Source organism: Onychomys torridus, chromosome 1, assembly GCF_903995425.1.
Source record: "Onychomys torridus chromosome 1, mOncTor1.1, whole genome shotgun sequence".
Classification (NCBI taxonomy): Eukaryota; Metazoa; Chordata; class Mammalia; order Rodentia; family Cricetidae; genus Onychomys; species Onychomys torridus.
Window position 1 is genome coordinate 123,464,510 of NC_050443.1, and position 17,443 is coordinate 123,481,952.

The 17,443-nt window shown below is 48.4% G+C and overlaps 1 protein-coding gene across 1 annotated transcript in view; it reads right to left on the minus strand.

Annotated features, from left to right (window-relative positions):
* The window catches only part of Lrp5 (LDL receptor related protein 5), a 104,402-nt gene extending 87,576 nt beyond the window's left edge, over positions 1–16,826 (minus strand). The window contains exon 1 of the mRNA XM_036177974.1: positions 16,607–16,826. Coding sequence (XP_036033867.1) covers positions 16,607–16,697 — 91 coding nt within the window. The 5' untranslated portion in view covers positions 16,698–16,826. The remainder of the gene's footprint in view (positions 1–16,606) is intronic.
* Between the last annotated feature and the right edge of the window lie 617 nt (positions 16,827–17,443).

Consider the following 17,443-nt stretch of genomic DNA (forward strand, 5'->3'; position numbering starts at 1 on the left):
CAAATCCAATCTTTAAAAGGAAAAAAGAAAATGGGTTTGGGATGTGGCTTAGTCAATAGCCTACCATTCATGAAACCCCAGTTTTAACCCCTAGCACCCAATAAAGCTGGGAGTGCTGGTGCATGCCTGTAACTGAAACAGGAAAATCAAAAATTAAGTAATAGGAGCACAGCCTGGGGTAAATGAGACCCTGTCGCGCGCACACACACACACACATACATACATACATACATACATACATACATACACACACACACACACACACACACACACCAAATTATTCAGTCTAGAACATAAGATAAATAGGCAAGAAGAAGGTCCTAGAAAGCATGATGACCAACATCATCTATAGTTGATGTCACCCTTTCTGGCCTTTCACCAAATGTGGGCCAAGGGGTAGCACCTCAGAGCCCTGATGGTCTAAGTGAGAGAATGGACAGAAATGACACCCACCCTGAGCTTTCAACTTGAGCAGAGAGAAGGCTGGGACAGTATGGCCGCACCCTGACTCACACCACCCAGTCTCCTTAAGAACTAAATTGGGTTGGGGACAGCATGGAGAAGTGGCCTGGCTCCAGAAGCAAATGGAGAACACATCTTGCCCAAAGCCACCTGGTATGCATTATGTTGGGCTCCAGGCCCAGACCCCGCCTGCCCCCTGTGCATGCAAGGCTGTGAGCTGACAGGGGACAAAGGCTGGAGGACACCCAGGCTGAGTTCTGGCTAGGCCACACTGGGCAGCTATTAATGGCCCCATTGAGCAATTTCCTGAGAGTTCTGCCAGGCAGGAGCAGCCTTCCCATCAGAGCTAGCAAAAGGAACAGCCCAGGGAAGTTCTGAGAGGCACTCACCTTCTATTCTGTAATGATTTGGGGAGGAGAACAATCTGCTTGGTAATCTACGCCTTTGGATTGAAGCTGAAAGTAGTCTGCCCTGGAGTCGACTCCCCAGGTGAGCACAGTGGCAGGGATGTCCCCAGATAGTCCTGCTATCAGCTCACGGAAACAAAACACAGTGTATAATGAAAACCCCAGATGATGACATGGGCTCTGTCACAGAGGGCAGATGAATTGACTTCCACAGCCAGGGGCAAGAGAACACATCACATCCACCCCTGACACCTGTTAGATATCACCGTTTACTGTTCCCAGACCAAGAGATCAAAGGAAGAGGTCAAGAGGGTGAAGAGTAAAAACCGAAGACAGTCAACAAGCTTCCCAAACAGAACAGAGGGGAGGGGTTTGCACAGTCATCGGAAAACACCTCTGATAGTACAAAGATCAGGGCAGAGGCACCACAGGCCACCTGGTGGGAAGGCCAGGGTCAGGAGCCAGGTATCCCAGGACAGGATACCACACAGGGAAGAAGAGTGGTAATCTGGTTGAATGGAGACATGTTGTGGGATACTTGTACACTGGGTGAAGATGTATTGCTGTGATTGGTGTAATAAAAAGCTGAACGGCCAAGCGCTAGGCAGGCGTTCCAGGCTAAGAGAGAACTCTGGGGGAGAAGAAAGGTGGAGTCACCAGCCAGAGAGGAAACAGGAGGTACAAGATGGAAGAGAGGTAACATCATGTGGCAGGATGTAGATTAATATAAACGGGTTCAGTTATAAGAGCTAGTTGAGAAAAGCCTAAGCTAAGGCTAAGCTTTCATAATCAGTAAGTCCCGGGTCATTATTTGCGGGTTGGTGATCAAAAGATAGTTCAACAAGAAAGTTTGCCATATATGGTGCCCAACTTGGGGCTACATATATCCATGTAAGACCTGAGAAAGCTAAAAAAAGAAAAAAGAAAAAAGAAAAAAGGTCCAAACAAGCAGCTTCCTGGTGACCAGAGCCTCTCCAGGAAGCTCAGCACACAGAGGTGTGGCTCTTTTAACAGCCCCTGCTGTGCGGCTGAGCACTTGAGCAGCTGGCACAAGGTAGACAACACATTCCCAGAGCTGGGGCAGGTAAATGTGGCCCCACAGACAGGAGGCTAAATGCTCATGGAACCAAGTGGGGCGGAGCCTCTAGGAGATATCGGTAGCCTAGCAGTTTAAGGTTTGTCCAGAACGATGCAGGCATGCAGCAAAGCCAGGTCCAGAGAGAGAAAACCTCTGAACAGGTAGAATGCGCTATAAAATGTGCTTCGATGCTGAAGAAAAGAAAATGAGTATAGACAGTTATAGGAAAATAAATAAATAGTTTAAAAATAATAAATCCTAGCCAGGCAGTGGTGGCTCACACCTTTAATCCCAGCACTCAGGAGGCAGAGCCAGGCGGATCTCTGTGAGTTCGAGGCCAGCCTGGGCTACAGAGTGAGTTCTAGGAAAGGTACAAAGCTACAAAGAGAAACCCTGTCTCAAAAAACCAAAAGAAAAAAATAAAGTCTTTAAAGAGAGAGTAATGTAATATAAAAAGAAAAGGCCATGTAAAATGGGAAATACACAGGGTGTCTGGACCCTATATGGTGTTTGTTTATTTTAAAATATTTAAATGCTAATGAACAAGAAGCAATAGCTGGATTATGGAAACAAAAACATTGGATTATGGAAACTGCTTAATTAAACCAACCTATAACCTATATATTTCAGGAATGTCTTAACTTCATATTGAAAATTAGAAAATGTGTTGCATTGGGGGAGAAGCTGTGCTTTTGTTTCCACAGGAAATGAAAAGCTATGGATTCCTTCAAAGTTAATGGAGATCATAATTGACTGAGGAGACCTCCTGAGGATTTTGGCTACAGACATGAGAAGAAAGAAAAGACAAGACAAGACAAGACAAGAAAAAAGGAAGGAAGGAAGGAAGGAAGGAAGGAAGGAAGGAAGGAAGGAGAGAGGAAGGAAGGAAGGAAGGAAGGAAGGAGGGAGGAAGGAAGGAAGGATGGAAGGAAGGAAGGAAGGAGAGAGGAAGGAAGGAAGGAAGGAGGAAGGAAGGAGGAAGGAAGGAGGGAGGAAGGAAGGAAGGAAGGAAGGAGGGAGGAAGGAAGGAAGGAAGGAAGGAAGGAGGGAGGAAGACTACAAAAAAGGTAATATATATGCAGATCCCTCTGCATGGGAACAGCTCTGAGACTGGATAAGACATGCTAAATCTTGTTGGTTACAGAGTCTTCATGACTTATTATATTACAGTTTGGATATGCAGTCCAAACAGCCTTATAAAATTGACAGATGCCTTTTAACTACTCAAACATAGAACAAAAAAAAAAAAAATCATCTTTAGCTGACTTGTACACACCACACATTCCATACTTATATTAATACAAATATGTTACCTTTAAGTTTATGCTTTCAGAAAAAAAGGACCAGACACCAATGAAGATAATAAGTAGCCCAGGTGATCCAGCCTCTCAGAATGCCCTTTTCTCAGTTTCCTCAAAATTCTGCATCCAGAACAACTTCAAAGATGGTCCAGCTTCATAGACTACTCTAGCCAAGACTTCAGATAAGTTCTACACTTTCCCATCACACAGAGACTAAAGAAAAGATAATACAGCCAGCTCTCCTAGGACTGGATCAATTTCCTCATTTCTCAGGGTCCCCTAAAAATGCTGTCACCCCCAGACAACAGTTAGCAGTCTACAGAACACAATGCCCACATTCCCAAGAGATGTGGTGGGTGGTTTTTGGTCATTCGGTAGATTATGGGTGTTTGTCATTGTTTAGGAGAGTTGGTTTCAAGTTGTTACTGGTCATGGTCAGGGAGGAAACTAAACAAAGGTTAGATTCAGAATCTTTTTTCTAAAAAGATAAAAAGAAGATATAAAAATAATAGGATAAAAGGGTAGACTATTAAGTCTACTTTTAAACTAAAAAAACAACTATTAATCTCAAATATTTTACATTGGTATAGATTTTTGTATACCGATACAAATTTAAGGTTATTTTTGTTATACTGTATTATATATGTTTCTATTTCTTGTTTAAAGTATTGTACCTATGCAGCTCATTTAAAAATGTAAAGTTTTAGTCCTTGAAAGCTATTTAGGATATTAAGGAAAGACAGGTTAGTAGTTAGTAATCAATAACAATCAAACTTATAGTCATGTTAGTTATGTTTTCAAGGACAAACAGAGATATATTTTAAATAGTCTTCAAACACTTCAGAGACCTATAGAAAATGACATTTAAAATGTTTTAATAACATAAAGCTTTTCATGACAGTGAAACACGTCTGCTTCTTGCAGCACCAATTTACTCCAAAAAAGGACAATGGGTATCAAAGAACCTCCATATGGAGTTTGCTTTCAATGTGTCAAAGCTAGCCATTTGGGCAAGAAACTGCCCTTGCCTTGACTGCTGACAGTTCCTGTCCAAATTGGACAAACAAGACACACCAAAGAAGGTGACTGCTGCACTTTGCCAAGAAGGGGTAAGATAGCCCTTCAAAATTCCTGTTTCACAGAAGTCTGTCATATATTCTAGGCCTGTAGGCTGAAGATGGATGCCCCAACATCACAGAAGAACCTTGGGTGACTGTCCAAGCAGCCAGATGTCTCTGTCATTTCTATAGTTATACAAGTAGCCTGCTCTGCACTTCCTGTTTACTCAGGTAATACTTTATCCTTCTCAGATCCCTGATTGGGTTAAAGACTAAATCAGTTATAGTCTTATAGTTTGTTACCAATTTTTTAAAAAAAGAAGAAACTTACAAAAGAGATATAAAGTCGAGAGACTACAATTATATCTAAAAAGATGTTTTAAGGTCTAAAAAAATATTTTTAAGATGGTAATACAAATTATGATACAAAGTAGTTTAGGTTAAAACTCTGGATCAAGATAGAAAAGATAATAAAATAATTTCTCCAAATTTGCCAAATACAAAAGGACTAGATATTTTAAATGTGATTCTTACTTGATAATTGTTCTTATTGTACATAGTTTTACTGTATTAGAGTTAAAAACCTTTCCTTTTTAGACAAAAATGGGGAAATGTGAGATATTTGTACACTGTGTGAAATGTATTTCTGTAATTGGTGTAATAAAAAGCTGAACTGCCAATAGGTAGGCAGAAGGTATAGGCAGGACTTCCAGGCAAATAGACAACTCTGAGGAAAGGCAGAGTTGCCAGACAGACAGGTAGAGGGAACAAGTGTAAGATGGAAGAGAGGTAACTCAATGTGGCAGAATGTAGATTAATAAACATTTAATCTAATTTAAGTTATAAGAGCTGGTTGAGAAAAGCCGAAGCTAAGGCCAAGATTAATTAATAAGTCTCCAGGTCATTATTTGCAGGCTGGTGGTCCAAAGAGGCTGGCGGTCCAAAGACAGTCCAACAAGAAAGCCTGCTACAAAGACAGGCTGGTCATTACATCAAATTGTTGGGGCAGCTCCCCATTCAATTGCCAGATCTCCATACCTCATACCATAGTCTTAAAAATGAATAGTGAGTGGCTGGAGAGCCAGCTCAATTGGCTAAGAGCACTTATTGCTCTTGCAGAAGACCCAAGTTCAGTTCCCAGAACCCAAGTCTAGTGGTTCACAACCACCTGTACCTCCAGCCCTAGGGAGTATAACACCATTTTTCTGGTTTCTGTGGACACTAAGGTGAACATACCTACACACAGACACACACAAATACATATAATTAAAAGTAAAAGTCTTTTTGGCTGGAGAGATGGATCATCAGTTAAGAATACTGGTTGGGGCTGGAGAGATGGCTCAGACGTTAAGAGCACTACCTGCTCTTCCAGAGGTCCTGAGTTCAATTCCCAGCAACCACATGGTGGCTCACAACCATCTGTAATGAGATCTGGTGCCCTCTTCTGGCCTGCAGTCATACATACTATATACATAATAAATAAATAAATCTTTGAAAAAAAAAAAAACAAAAAAACCAATGGTTATTCTTCAAAAGGACCAGGGTTCAATTCCCAGCAACCACAAAGAGGATCATAACCTTCTGTATCTCCAGTCCCAGGGGATCTGACATCCTCTTCTGGCCTCCATAGACACTGCACATACGTGGTGCACAGACATACAAGCAGACAAAACACCTAGGCACATAAAATATAAAGGTTTAATTTTTTTAATTTTATTTATTTTTTATTTTATGTACATTGGTATTCTGCCTGCATGTCTATGTGAGGGAGTCAGATGACTTGGAACAGGAATTACAGACAGGTGTGATCTGCCATGTGGGTGCTGGGAATTAAACCTGGGTCCTCTGGAAGAGCAGCCAGTGCTCTTAACTGTTGAGCCATCTCTCCAGCATAAGGTTTAAAAGTTTTAATAAGTTGATTTTTTTAAATCAGGGAGGCCAAGTGTGGTAGCTCATGCCTTTAATCCTAGCATTCTGAAGGCAGAAGCAAGCAGTAAATATGTGAGCTGGAGGCTAGCCTGGTCTACATACAGTGCCAGGTCAGGGAATCTACAGAGAGGCCCTGTCTCAAAACAAACAAATTCAAAGATAATCCGAATGTAGAACACAAGGCCGTAAAACAGGAATTGACCTGGAAAAAAAAATGTATTTACAGTCCATAGATATAATAAAAAGACTGACAGATTCAATCATACAAAACATTTTGGCACTATATTATTATTATTATTTTGGGTTTTTTTTGGGGGGGGTTTGTTTTTTTGTTTTTTTGGGGTTTTTTTGGTTTTTGGTTTTTTGTTTTGTTTTTCGAGACAGGGTTTCTCTGTGTAGCTTTGCGACTTTCCTGGAACTCACTCTGTTGCCCAGGCTGGCCTCGAACTCACAGAGATCCGCCTGGCTCTGCCTCCTGAGTGCTGGGATCACAGGTGTGCGCCACCACTGCCCGGCGGTTTTGGGTTTTGAGACAGAATCTCACTATATTGCCCAGGTTGGTCTGAAACTCACAGCAATCCTCCTGCCTCTGCCTCCCGAGTGCTGGGGTTACAGGTGTGTGCTCCCACTCTCAGTTGCTTCGTTTTGTTGGGACAGGATCTCACTCTGTAGCACAAGCTAGCCTCAAGCTTATGTCAATCAATCCTCCTGCCCCAATCTCCTCAGTGCTGGGATTACAGTCATAAACACCATACCTGATTTCTAATATCTTTATGATATTACAAAAAATATATATTAAAGATTAGCCATAGACCTGAAGGAAAATATGGAACAGATACACCAAACAATTAATACCACACCAAATAACAAGCTTGCCACATACATTACCACTTGGCTTTTAAAAAGAACAAAGAACCAACGTAAAGGTACAGAAAGGACCTCTGACAGGTCAACAGGTTGAGATGAGGAGGAGGGTCAGATCTACATTAAAGAGATGAATATATGCAAAAAAAAAAAAAAAAATACAAGTGAGCTGGGTGGTGGTGGTGTATGCCTTTAATCCCAGCACTCAGGAGGTAGAGCCAGACAGATCTCTGTGAGTTCGAGGCCAGCCTCGTCTACAGAACAAGATCTAGCTACACAGGGAAACCCTGCCCAAAAAAAAAAAAAAAAAAAAAAAACTAAAATACAGGTCAAAATGCTGTCCACAGGGAGAAATAAAACAGGCTATAAAGAAAAGTATAAGCCAGGCAGGCAGCAGTGGTGTGTGCCTTAATCTCAGCACTCAGGAGGCAGAGAGAGAGGGATCTTTGTGAGTTTGAAGCTAGGCTGGTTCACATAATGAATTCCTGGACACCCAGAGCTACATAGTGAGACCCTGTCTCAAAAAACAAAAACAAAACAAACCCTGGGCATGGTAGGTAACATTTGCCCGTTTCCAACAACCCAGAAGGATAAGAAAGAAGACAGATCTGCAAAAATCAAACAAGTAATATTTGACCCAACAAATCTGCTTCTGGACACATAACCAAAAGAGGCAAAGGGTCAACAGATCTGTACACCAATGTCTCACTACAGTAATTCTGACAATTCTGATGCACGAGAATCTGAAAAGGCTTATGACATTTGTCCTAAACAGCATGTAAATAAGCCAGACAAATATAACTCCAGACTTACAGGAACATACAGCAGGAAGAGGCCAGAGCTGAGTGGGGATGGGAAATAATCACGTCATAGGTAAAATATTTGTTTGGGTGATGAAAATTTGTGGAATTAAGAGGTAATATACAGCCGGGCAGTGGTGGCGCACACCTGTAATCCCAGCACTCGGGAGGCAGAGGCAGGTGGATCTCTGTGAGTTCGAGGCCAGCCTGATCTACAGAGCTAGTCCAGGACAGGCTCCAAAGCTACACAGAGAAACCCTGTCTCGAAAAACCAAAAAAAAAAAAAAGAGGTAATACAACATTGACAACATATTAATGTCACAGATCTCTGCACACTTAAAAACAGTCAAGGGCCAGCCAGGTGTGTTGGCACACACCTTTAATCCCAGCACTCAGGAGGCAGAGCCGGGCAGATTTCTGTGAGTTCAAGTCCATCCTGGTCTACAGAGTGACTTCCAGAACAGCCAGGGCTACACAGAAAAACCCTTGTCTTGAAAAACCAAAATCAAAACCAAAAAAAGAAAAGGCTCTTCCAAAGGGCGGGAGAGAGAGCTTCCTAAGAGCATTGGCTGCTCTTGCTGAGGACAGGTTTAGCTCCCAGAACCTACATAATGGTTCTCGGGCTGCAGTAACTCAAGTTTCAGGGGATCCAAGACATCCTTTTCTGGCCTCTGTGGACACTACATGCATATGATACACAGCCATACATGAAAGCAAACACTCATACATATACAATAAAGTAAATAAATCTTTTTTTAAAAAAAGTTTTCCTAAATTCAAAACATAGGAGTTGAGTACACTCAGGCCTTAGGTTCCAAACCCAACACCACACACACACACACACACACACACACACACACACACTCCAAGTGGACACAGAACACATGCATCCCGGGGGCCAATTTTCTAGCCAGTCTGAAACCTCTAGCAGTGACCCCATGTTTGGACATCTATGGGAAAGGCCACCTATTCCTCAGGGGCGTCCTGTAGGCAGGGCTCTACCAGGCATCTGCAAGAGTATCACAAGGACAGCTCAAGGCACACGTATAATGTATAAGAGACCCCAGGTATCCTCTACAGATGAAGCATCACCTTGGCCACAATGGGTCAGCCTGCCACCAGTGCCCCCCCCCCCCCCCCCCCCCCCCCCCCCGCACCACTCCTAGAAGACAATCCCTGCTTTCTGGCTGTGTCAGTGACAGCCAGAAAAAAGGCCAACCAGCAAACATCCAGCCACCAGCTGGAGCACGCTCTGATGCTCATGCATGCTCACCTGGCAGACTCTGACTGCCACTAGGCTGTTACCAAGAGGAAATGGTATGACCTGTTGCAGTCAAAGGGTAGTGGGTAGCAGGGCCCACACCAGGCAGTACAGCCACCCAGCCTCTCAGCCCCAGCTGGACCATCTTAAAAAGATATTCTCTGACTGCAAGAAAAGGTCTAAGACACAGACGTTGGTGCAAACACAGTCCAGTGTGGCTCAGCCGCATGCTGAGGGGAGTCCCTGGCAGGGCAGAAGGCTCAGGTGCGGGCCTCCGGCTGGCCCAGCACTGCCTCTCCCCGTGGGAGAGTGTTCCCACAGAGCTCCACCTGGTCTGGCTCCAGAGGGTTAGCACCGAGCCTTAATCCACCTTTTGTTTCTCTGGTGGCCCTCAGTATGAATCTTCTCTGAGAGTCTTCTGAAGGTGCAAAGCCTATGCAAATTTGGTTGAGAAAGAAAGAACCAGAACACCTCAGGTATCGACTGAGATTTTGCATTTGGCATTGTCCCTTTGGAAAGTTTAGATCGGAGGTGTTGGGGTACGAAGATTAACTTGCTAAAAAACAACAACAACTGGAGAACAATAAAGGGGCCCTTTGCTAAGCTACAGAGGTTCAGTCGGAAGGACAACCCCTCTGCAGCTGCTAAGGGCTAGATTCATCCTCGAAGGGCCTCAGTCTCATGATTCCAAGGACCCACGTGAACCTACACCCACACCCAATATACACCATCTCCCCACAGTGGGAAACGGCTGGTGGCTGTAGCACAGGCCTACATGCAAACACTGTTCTGTAACGAAGGGCGATAAACAAAACACTGACAAATGAGGCTTAAGGGGAGTACAGGTTTATCTGGTTAACAACTCCAGGTTAGGGCCTGTCACTGCAGGGAAATCAAGGCAGCAACTTGAAGCCGCTGGGCACATCTCCCATCCACAGCAGAGAGAAGTGCACACATGCTCACTTTGAGCTCCTTCCACACAGCGCAGGGCCCAGACCCACGGAACGGTGCCACCCACAGGGAGCGTCTTCCCACCTCAATTAAGGAAATCATGGCCATCGCCCACAGACATGCTCCCAAACCAACCTGCTCTAAACAACCTCTCACTGGGACTTTCTTCTCCGGCAATTTGAGATAGTGTCACTGAAACTCACCACACAGACAGGCTCCACCAGGTCTGTGGGTCCCAGGGGCTGCAACTGCAGGGATCGGGCTGGGCCCAGAGGCTGGTAAGGTAACTGGGCAGACCTGAGGGACCCTAGAAGGGCTGAGCAGAACCCCAAAATGGCCCTTTGGTGAAACCTCATGAACCCTTTTGAGGCCAGTGTGGTGCCACCGACATCCACAAGGTAACAAAGACAAATTGGAAGCAACAGTGCCAGGCAGGGGGACGAGTAAAGACTCAGTCCGGCTTCGAAAGACCTCAGAAAATGGGTCAGCTGATTTTGTTTTACCATTAGGGAAACTGAGGCACACGAACAAGGTCACTCCAGGGTTCCACATGGAGGCAGAAAGCTGTGGTAGGAATCTTAGCAGCCCTAGACACCTGCACCGATGCCCATGGCCATGCTGAGGGCCCCTAAGAGTGCATCAGCTTCCACTGGAACTCAAGGTTACCATAGTAACCAGTGGCCCAGCACCTCAGGCAGGACTCACTGGAGATCAGTGAGGTGCCCATCACTCCCACAGGGCAGCAGGCAGGGAGCCCAAGACTGGAGCACATAATGATTCCTTGGGGCTCAGAGCACAGGGACCAAAGTACACTCACCACATTGGCAAAGGTTCCAGATCCTGACCACACATATCTCCACATTGCTTAGGGACACCAGGACACTTGCTCATGGCACAGAAAGCAGCCTCCTCTCAGCGAGGTGGGGCTTTGGCCCTAGGCCTGCCCCCAGAGGCACTGATCTCCAGCATCCTAACCCACCTCCAAGCCCCACACTGGACGAGAAATTCAGTTCTGCGGCCTGCACTCAGCCCCCTTTTAAAGGGAACCTGGGTACCCAAGATGGACTCCAAGTGTCTTCCTCACTGTGGTGGTGAGGAGGGGAAGGAGGGAACACTGTGTCCTCCCAGGCTTCACAGATCCCACAGGTGCTGGCAAGGCTGGATGGTCAGCTCAATTCTGTAGATGTGGAAACTGAGGCTAAGAGCCAGCAAGCCATTCTCCAGAGGCTGGAGGGAAAGCAGGGTAGACCCGCCAGCTAGGCCTGGGGCCACCTCCCTGTGGGCCCCACAGCTGCCTCCACCCGTCACACTTGGACTGCTCTGCCCCAGGCGGCTGGCTCAGAGCCCACGTGAGCTTTCCAAGCAAATGTGAGCAGAGTCACGAAGCCCAGAAGCTGGGCGCAGCCCTCGGCTCCCACCACGCCTGCCCCCACAGACTCCTGTTTCCAGGGGCTATTAAGTGATCCAACTCGGTGCCTCCTGACCACAGTGTCCAGCTCCCTCTGGGTCTGTGAGAATACTCAGTCCACACTCTCAGGACCCAGGCTCCATACAGATGGGTGTGAAGGGAAGCACAGGCTGGCTAGAAGCCAGCCCAGACTGCCTAGCTTCTGAACCTTCTGACACAGTCCCCCCAGCTCATTTGCTGAAAGCCACAGGCAACCAGGACCAACTCAACCAGTGAGTAAACAGATAAACTTTGGTCTAGCCACATAGTAGAATAGCACTCAGCCATGAAAGGGGCCGATGTGCTGCTGCCATGTGCTACAAAGAAGTCAACATATACGAAAGGCAGCCAGGTACAAGATGGCCAATTCTAGCTACTCAGCAGTCTGAGGCAGGGGAATTGTTTGAGCCCAAGAGTTCAAGGCCAGCCTGGGCAACACAGAAAGACACTATCAGCTCCCAAGAAGTGACTACACAGGCAGACCCCAGAGGCAGAACAAAGACTGTGGCAGGAAGATGGGCAGCCACTGTTCAATAAAAATGGGATTTGCTTTGGAACAATGAAAATGTCTTATTAATTGATGGTTGCCATCCTCATACGTATCCAATGCTGGGGTCATGCATGCTTTAAAGAGGTGTGACTCCTAGGAGGTAACCATCAATTCCAATGTTTTTTAAGATTTATTTTTATTTTGTGTATGAGTAGTTTACTTATGTATGTACCACGTGTATGCAGTGCCCACAGGGGCCAGGAGAGGGCATCAGATCCCCTGGAACTGGAGTTCCAGTTACAGATGGTTATGAGCTGCCAGTGGGTCCTGGGAACTGAACCTTGGTCCTCTGTAAGAGAAATAAGTGTTCTTAGCCACTAAGCCATCCCTCCAGGCCCTTCAATCCCAGTTTTTTATTTTTATTTCTTGGGTTGATTATTTTTGGATGGGGGCTGGGTATTAAGAAGAGCCTTGCCGGGCGGTGGTGGCGCACGCCTTTAATCCCAGCACTCGGGAGGCAGAGGCAGGTGGATGTTTGTGAGTTCCAGGAAAGGAGCAAAGCTACACAGAGAAACCCTGTCTCAAAAAAAAAAAAAAAAAAGAGCCTTGAGCTCGGACCTTTCTGCCTGCACCCCTGAATGCTGGGGTGGCGGCATGTGCCAGCATGCCCAGCTGGTTCCGGAGCTGCTGGACAATGGCTATGGCTCCTGCAGAAGATGAATGTATTCCACAGCATCGCACTGGGCAGCACAGTGGCCTGTATGGACTTCTTGTTCCAGGGGACCCAATGCCCTCTTCTGAACTCCAATGGTGAACTGCACTCATGCATGTACACACACACACACACACACACACGCACAGTTTAAAATAAAAATCTTTTCTAAAAATCAGTTCCAGAGACAAGCAGGCACACACCTTTAACCCCAGCACTCCAAAGACAGAGGCAGGAGGATCTCTGAGTTCAAGGTTAACATGGTTTACATATCCAGTTTCAGGCCAACCACAGCTGCAATGAACTCTGTTCTCAAATTTAAAAAAACAACCAAAGACAATAGTAATAATAATCAGTACTCAGGAGGCAGAGCCAGGCGGATCTCTGTGAGTTCAAGGCCAGCCTGGTCTACAGAGTGAGATCCGGGACAGTCACCAAAACTACACAGAGAAACCCTGTCTCAAAAAAAAAAAAAAAAAAAAAAAGTAAAAATAACCTCAATTCCATACCTACCGTTCACCTAAGACAGCACTGGCTGACTCCAGCCTGTTGTCAATCCTCCTTGCCTCTGGCCCTCAGGACTGGGGTCTTGAACCTCTCTGGTCCACATGCCCAGGGTGAGGACTCATTTCTTCCATAGCTTTATACCAGCTCCTATGCCCCAAATGCCCCTCCTCATGGACACCCAGACACCAAAACTGTCTATGTCTGCCACCCTGTCCCATTTTACCCAGCAAGCTTAACCTGGCACCAGTCACCAGAAAAACAGGTACAGATGCTCCTACTAAGAAGTTACTACGGGCCGGGCGGTGGTGGTGCACGCCTGTAATCCCAGCACTCAGGAGGCAGAGGCAGGTGGATCTTTCTAAGTTCGAGGCCAGCCTGGTCTACAAAGCGAGTTCCAGGACAGCCTCCAAAGCTACAAAGAAACCCTGTCTCGGAAAAAAAAAAAAAAAAGTGTTCCCACTAAGTTACTAAATTGTGACAGGAAGGATTTTCACGGCCATGTTCCTGGGGAGAAAGGCAAGAGCAGAGTCAGCTGCTTACCTCCCCCTGGCAAGTGCCAAGGCTGGGACTAGACTTTAGGCCACAAGGCCTGGTCCATCTACATCACTTTACTTCCCCACTCTCATCTGTGGCCAGAGTTAAGTTCATCAGTTACTGGATATCCAAGATCACAACACAGAAGACAAGCCCAGAACAGGGCCTGGGAAGATGGGCAGCTCAGCCGGCAAAGTGCTTCCTGTGTAAGCAGGCATGAAACACATCCAGAGCCCAATGTGAAGAGCCAGTCGTGGTGACATGCTTATAATCAGTGAGGCCCAGCTCCCAGTGAGAGACCTTGTCTCAAAGAACAGGGTGGATGGCTCCTGAGGAACACTACTGAGAGCTGACCTCCAGCCTCTGTATGCACATGATGGCTCCTAAGAAAACTACAGAAGTTTAACCTCTGGCCTTTACATGCACAGGCATGCACACATACGAACACACAAAAAGAAATCCAGACCATGTAGCAACAGCCTCCCGAATTCCAGGGCCAGAAAGATCAAAGGCCATGTCACACAACTGTCCCTGAAGCTCTGCCACCGCTAACCAGACCTGGGCTAGGGACAGTGCTGAGAGTATTGTACCCCACACAAGCCACCACATGGAAGAGAGGGCGCCAGCTCCTTAGACCAAACACAGAGAGGCTATGTAAGCCCCCCAAAGGCAAACAGCAGCTAGGAATAAAATCCTAGCTGGTCTGACACCCTACTCTCCAGCCTTGAGGGCACCCACTTGCAAAGCCAGTGGCAGAATCCTCACCTGGCTGCTCCCCACCCCCACCCCCGGTGTGAATTCTGCTAGATGCCTGAGCAGTGACACTCTATAGTCAAAATAAAAAGGGTTCCAACTATGCTGGGAACCGCGGGGTGGCCTTCTCCAGAGACGCTCAGGCCAAATGTTGGATCAAACAGGTTGCCTGGGTAATTTGTTGCGCAGAGGGATCAAGGAATAGGATCCTCATTTGGAAGGGACTCCACTCAGCATTTAGTTAACCCAATATAACCCAACATGTGCTGGCTGGGCCCTCCCAGGGGGGCAGACAGGCCAGGCTGGTCCTGGGACAAGTGCTTTAGACAGGCAGAAGAGAAGCCTAGGGTTTCCAGGCTGGGGAATGCCGTTCTCCACACTGGGACCACTAGAACAAAGGCTTTTCTGTGGGCCCACAGCTTCAATTTGCAACAGGAAGCAATCAGGAAAAATAATTAGCTGCCCACTTACTGCCTTCTCTCCAGACTCCCTAAGCGTGAATCTCACACAGACATTTTGGGGGCGCACAGTCACCAAGAACAGTCAAAATAAGAGCGTGGAGGAGATTCCTCCCTTTGCTTCCATTTTAGGCCTGGATTACCCCATCAGCTGGTACTCCTGGGGCCTGGCTTCCTAATGTTAAAATAATCGACTCTATTTCTGCCTCATACACCACCAAACTATAAAGATGTTCCGTCTAGGATACCAGACGACAGGCAGGGGATTCCAGAAATGTCAACCCCACCTCGGACAGGAAAGTCGGCTTACAAACCCCACCTTTAAAACAAACAGCCCCCTCACCCCCACCCCCATACCCCTTCTGCAGCCACGACCCAGGCATTTCCGGAAAGAGCAGCGCTGGCCTGGACTTCCCACGGCCTGTCACGGTTTTGTCTTCGCCTTGTTTTGCTAGCACCAGACACGGCCGGAAAATGTAAACACGATCCCCAGGGAGACAAGTTTAGGGGGAGACTCCCTCGGCGCCCTCAAGCTGAGGCTGAAAGCTCCAGAGCTAGAGGAAGCCAGCCCCTTCGCTCCCCCCACAAAAAAAAAAAAAAAAAAAAAACCTGGGTGTAAGGCACTGCAACCCAGGGAATCTGAACACAGAGAGCCAGGCCCAGCCACCTCCCTCAAGTGTCTACCCTGGAAATACACAGGGGGACAGCTGTTCGCCTTAAAAGGCCCAGACAAAGGGACCCGAAGTTGTCCCCCTACCCCACCTCAAACTGCCATCAACACCATCCAGGAGTTCAAGACTATCTGCCGGACCCTTGGACAGCCGCACTCCAGAAAAACAAAACACAACACATCCGAAAACAATGATTTAGATGGCAAGAGGCTTGCTTTAAAAACCACATGGCAATCTCCGAATTAAAAGAACATGTGTAGCATTTCCAACTCCTTCGTTTCTCGAGAGTCCGCCTGACCTCAACTCCACCCCCCAGGACACACCAAAAGTTAGAAAGTCCCCCAGCCGGCCACCTCCCCAAAGGTGGGTCCAAATGAGACACGATCATACCTCCCCACACCAAGGCACCCACGCAACCGACCCCGGGGCTGGACACTGGTTAGCGGTGGCCAGGCGCCACCGTTTGGGGGTCACTGGGATCATGGGGGCACCTGGCAGGTGTCGGTCGGTTTGGAAGGCTGACAGCCACGCAGGTCGAAGAGACAGCGGCCAGGGCCAGGCCGCCCGGCGCGGGGCTCTCCGAACTTCCTAGCTCGCAACTTCGGGCACTTTCCCAGGGCTCGGTAGGCCAGCCGCCGTAAGCAGGCTCGCGAAAAGTTTTCCCAGTAGTTCGCGACAGGCCAGGCCTGCCCGGGGCCACCGCGATGCCCGTGGGTGCCCTGCTGAGCGCGCCCCGCGCCCCGAGCCTTGGGCAGGTGAGGGCCCGCCCGCGCCGCACCTGGCGGGCTCGGTCCCCGGGGAGGGGCCCCAGCGGGAGAGACAAAGGGCCCGCGCGCGGTCCCCCGGCGCGCGCTCCAACTCGCCCCGCAACTTGCAAAGTGGCTGCTGCGGCCCCGGCCATTGTCCCCCCGCGCCCACCTTACCCGCGGCGGGGGCCAGGCTGCAGCACAGCGCCAGCAGCAGCAGCGGCGGCGGCGGCGGCGGCGGAGGGGCCCGGGTCGGCGCCGTCTCCATGTCGTCCGGCGGCCGGGAGCGCCGCGCGCTCACTCGGGCTCCATGGCGCGCGCGCGGCGGCAGCGGCGGCGGTGGATCCTCACGGCTCCCGGCGCCTCCTGCTCCCGCCTCGGGCGCCGCGGCCCAAGACGACGCGGGAGGAGGGAGCGGAAGCCGAGCCGGTCTCCGCCCCCCGCGCCGCCCGCGCCCCCCGCCAAGCCGCGCCCTCCCGCGGGCGCCCGGGAGCCCTGTAGGCGCGTCCCTCCGGCCCGCGACAGAGAGGCCCCGCGAGCAGGTGGGTCACCTGCCGAGCTCCTACACTGACCCGAGGGGAAACTGAGGCAAGGGGAGGAGTGAACCGCGCAGCCAGGAGGCCTCAGAGCTAGAAGTCGGGGCGGAGGGGGTCCCCAGAGCCAGGTCTGGAAGTTTCACAACTGCTACTACCTGGCCCAGAGACACCCAGCCTCACTTGGGCGGCGCGCGGGAACAGGCGCAGAAGTGGGTGGTGCTGGAGGAACTGGGGGCTTTTACTTTTAGATTTATTTTTATTTTATGTGTTAGACCGTTTGCCTGCATCTATGTGCACGACACATGGGAAGGGGTCTGAGGAGACCAGAATAGGGTGTCATATGCCCTGAGACGGGAGTTACATACAGGTGAGTGTGAGCCACCATGTGGATGCAGAGAACCGAACCGGATCCCTGCTAGAGCAGTAAGTGCTTCTAACTGCTGAGCCAGATCTCCTGCAAGGCTTTCCAGAACCTCAC